The 4,547-nt window shown below is 37.0% G+C and overlaps 1 protein-coding gene across 1 annotated transcript; it reads left to right on the forward strand.

Moving 5' to 3' along the window:
- Window positions 1–3,943: 3,943 nt before the first annotated feature.
- LOC107260980 lies at window positions 3,944–4,315 on the forward strand. Its single transcript, XM_015717233.1, has one exon. The coding sequence runs from the start codon at window positions 3,944–3,946 to the stop codon at window positions 4,313–4,315; it is 372 nt and encodes a 123-aa protein (XP_015572719.1).
- The last annotated feature ends 232 nt before the right edge of the window (window positions 4,316–4,547 follow it).

The raw sequence follows: 4,547 nt of genomic DNA on the forward strand, positions 1-4,547 counted from the left end.
CATCAGCAATAAACGAATGAAGGCTATTTGGCTAGAATGAAAAACCTAAGTGCCTCTATCATACCAAAGTGTTAAACTCTCCTTGTGGCCCTCATAAGCATTCTTGAGCAAGTTCTAAAAGTAAAGGCGAATTGGTGGCACTCTCAACAAGAAATAAATACAAGCATATAAAATGTATGCTTACAATTTAGGCTCAATTTCTCACAAGTGTGCTTTTGAGTAGGTTCCAAACAAAAATCATCAAAATAGAATTAAATAAACCAAAGCAACTTAGTGCAAAACTCAAACTAATTATCTTACATTCTTCTGCAAAACTCAACACTATCGGTTTTACCCGATCACATGGACATAAACAGGATTTCAAAAGCAAGTCAACAGTAAGAGCATCGAAACAAAGTGAAAAATTTTCAAAATTTTACAAAAAATTGCACAAAGAATAAACAAATAATTAAGATGGGATAAATATCACCCACCCCACACTTGAAGGACACATTGTCCTCAGTGTACAAAATATAAGAAATGTAAAAGGGAAAAGAACTAATACTGCCCCGACTATGGCTCCGGAGTGAAAAGAGGTGCATCAGCAGGTATATCAGGGCGTTGGCTAGTCTTTGGTAGAGGAGTGGCTGCAAATAATAAAATAAAGTCTTAAAATCGAAACTGAAACAAAAATTAAATAAAATATGAAAACTAAAACTAATAAAATGTTTCAAAATAAAAGGTTAAAATATTAGAGATTAAAGATAAAAATTGGGGTGCCTCCCAAAAGCGCTTCTTTTTGATGTGATGAGTCTTCTTAGCTGGACTTATGGTGAAAAGCAAACGGTGGGGATTGATGACCATCCATCCTTCTTCCAAGCAAATAGCTTCAAGTATCCGCTTAGAGGGATAATCATCAATTTCCTCTTCCCAACTATCAAGCAAGCTGCCGGTATAATGGGCAAGACTCGCTCCTCGTATAATTGCACATAGTCATGATGCTCTAGGGGCTCTTCCAATTTGAAAGCTGAAGTTTCACCAATTGGAAGGAGCGACGGTTGGGCAATTTCTTCAGGAACGTCAATGGTTTTCTCCAGTCCTTGGCTTGGTTCACCTGCTAGAAGAAACTCGAGCTCCTCCAAAACTTCTTCATTGGATAACTCATGCTCATCTTCCATCATCAAAGGGACTTGTGGAAAATCCACCGAAAATTCCTCTAATTGCAACTGAGTATCATCAACTGTACATTCTTGTTGATAGTCTTTCAGAGGAATCATGTTTGCCTCTTCCTTTTCTGGTTCTATCTCCATGTTCAAGGAGTCGTCCTGCACATAAGTATCTTCGTCAAACATAATAGATAAACCAGAAAAATTCTCACCTGAACACAAAGTGACGGGGCTCAAATGTTCCTCGGATTTAGTAGCGTTTGATAGAGTTCCCAATTGCTCTTCAGCTAGTAACTTGAAGATCAAGCCTACTTGATGCTCTATGTTGTTAATCGAGGCTTGTTAATCTTCAAGTGCCCTCTCTGTTTGTTGGAATCTATCATCAAGACTTGTAATGAACCTCATCATCAGCTCCTCCGACACTAACTCTTCATCTTGAGTTGAAAGTGCAAGATTAGGCTGCTGATGTGGTTGCTGAGATTCTAGTGGTTCTTGGCCATCTAAGCTCCATCCAAAGGGTGAATGAATGATCAACTCTTGATTTTAGGTGCTTCCATACGAGTCATTTTGCCAACTTCTCATATAATTCACCTGTTCATAGTTATAAGAATAATAAGCGACATCACTATATAATGGACAATCATTACTCAAATGTAGACCACAACAAAATTCATAAAAAACTTGAGATGAAAGGATAGGAGTGGAGAGTTGATCGGTAGCCCTGCAAAACGATTCCACATGAGCTTCTAAAGATGCATGGGTATCCCAATTTTTAGCACTCTCTTGGTTCCTAATCCCATTTTCTAACGCATCATACAAAGAGTTTGAATTTAACAATGAACCTCCTTATCATTCACTACCTGAATCATAAACTTAACTAAATAAATATAAACAAACAAAACGGAAATAAAATAAAAAAATGGCTCAATTAACAAATAGTAAATTTCACTCTAATTCTCAAACATTACCTGGCAACGGCACCAAAAACTTGATGTGTACTACTTGTGTTAGCTACAATCTAAGGCAGTGTACTTATCGATGCAGTCTAGCACTAATGGCGAGTATCAAGGTCGTATTCCTCGGGAATGTGAAAGCCCAGAGTTACTCCTTTGTTCTTTGTTATATTAACCTATAATTAGTGATGAATAATTTCTAAACTAACTAATAGCTACAAGCTAAGTTCTAAGGGAGATGCAAGAGTAATTGATAACTAAAATAACCAAGACAAGAAAGCAAACCCAAAGGGAACCTAAACTAGTTGGCAATCAAACAAAAGATAAAGGATTGGTGAGTCTAATTATGCTACCCGTGGACGAATTCGGTTTCTCTCTCGTGATAACCGAATTCCTAAACCTAATAACCTAAAGTTGGAATCTCTTCCTAACGATTGATTCTTAAATTAGCATTAAGCTTTAATCCGCCTCTATTAAGCTTTGTTAATTCTTAATCCGGCTAGTTAATTATCCTTATTTATAAGCGATTATTAACCAGTTCTTGCTATTCAAAATTTCAATTGCCAAATGGACTTCTCAATCACACAAAGCAATCTAAACACACAATTCGCAACGTCTCATGAATAATATATTATCTTATTAACACTGAAAGCAAGAAGAATACAAAACTAATCCAAATAATCCAACAATATAATATTAAGCCAACATAGTAAAGAAATCCCAATGGATTTAATCAATCTAGCTAATCATGTTCATTATCAAAATACACAAGAATTTAATTACAACAATGAGTAAAGGTAGAGAAAACCTGATTACACCCTTGGATGAGAGTAAACAGCCCCAATTCCTCTTGCTTGAATTGAATCGATTCTTGTTCCCTTTGCTCGATTTGAAAACCAATCAACAAACCTCGCCCAATCTTCAATCCTTGAAGGGAATCCGATTGAAACCTTGATCCAAGTCTCTTTTTCCCTTGGTTTCAGCTCAAAAAACCCTTAGGGAGAGAAAAGTTAGGGTTTAGGACGTTCTCCCCTACTCTCCTTTTTTCTTTCCTCTCTCCTTTCTTTTAATTAATTCCCCCTGTCGCCGCCAACACGGCCGTATTCCTGGCCGTGTTGGGAACACGGTTTGGTGTTCCTGGCCGTGTTACTCTCTGTGGTCATGCTCCCTAAGAACTTATTTTTCTTTTATGTTTGATGACACCCAACACGACCAGTGTTGAAATCAACACGGCCATGTTCCGCTTCCTTATGCTCGTACTTAGCTTGTTTCGGTAGCTTTGACGTCCAATTATGCTCCAATTCTTCCTTTTATCATTCTTTGACTTCTTTTGAACCTAATGCACACAAACAGACGCATAGGGTGAGTGTTGGGACCAATTCACATCCAAATGTCCATAAAATCAATCTTAAAAACCCCATTTAGATGTGTGTATTTTACGCACATCAGAACTTATCTTTGCGTTAATTACGCTAGTGGAAATACTTAACTCTACGTGCTTTTTATCCTTGAATTTATTCTCATTATTATTATTTGCATTAATTAGACTTAGATGAATTCTTTCTCAATTGTTGATTTGGTTACTTACTTAGCATTAATTAAAGTCAAGATTAGCTAGTTTTTATTACTTTAGTCTCTAGGGATTCGACCCTTGCTTGCCCAACTAGATAGTTAGGAGGTCTAGTTAGGTTATTTTTTGATAGGCACGCAACAACCTTGTCAACATTTAAGACCCCTATTAGCAGCACTCCATATCGAATAGTCTACGGGAAAGCATGTCATCTTCCTGTTGAATTAGAGCATCGTGCATTTTGGGCTATCAAGAGCCTAAATTTCGACTCTCAAATGGCGGGTGAGAAGAGGGTCCTGCAACTTAATGAGCTAGAAGAGATTCGACTTGATGCTTATGAAAGTTCAAGATTGTACAAGGAGAAGACTAAAAGATGGCATGACAAAGGGATTTTGAGAAGAGAGTTTAAGGAAGGCGACTTAGTTCTCCTTTTCGACTCTAGGTTGAAACTCTTTCCTAGGAAACTTCGCTCTCGATGGTCAGGATCGTTCCGAGTTAGTAAGGTTTTCCCTTATGGTTCAATAGAGCTTTGGAACAGACAAAATGGTACTTTCAAGGTGAATGGTCAAAGAGTGAAACATTACAGAGTCGGTGACCCCATTGATGAGAGTGTGGACATCACACTTTCCGACCCTTCATCGGAATAAATCGCAAAGGAGGTCGAGCTTATGACCTTTTAAACAAGTGCTTTTAGGAGGCAACATAACTAATTCCTAATTTTTAGTTTCAATCTTCTTTTCACTCATACTTTACTTTATTTATTTACATTTTGCATTTAAATAAAATTAGAGAAACAAAATTATAAAAATAATTTTTTGTTTTATGCAAGCATTTGGTACAGCATTACAATCGAAGTATTGCATTTAGGACTTAGAACTT

The sequence above is a fragment of the Ricinus communis genome, chromosome 6 (assembly GCF_019578655.1).
Source record: "Ricinus communis isolate WT05 ecotype wild-type chromosome 6, ASM1957865v1, whole genome shotgun sequence".
Lineage (NCBI taxonomy): Eukaryota > Viridiplantae > Streptophyta > Magnoliopsida > Malpighiales > Euphorbiaceae > Ricinus > Ricinus communis.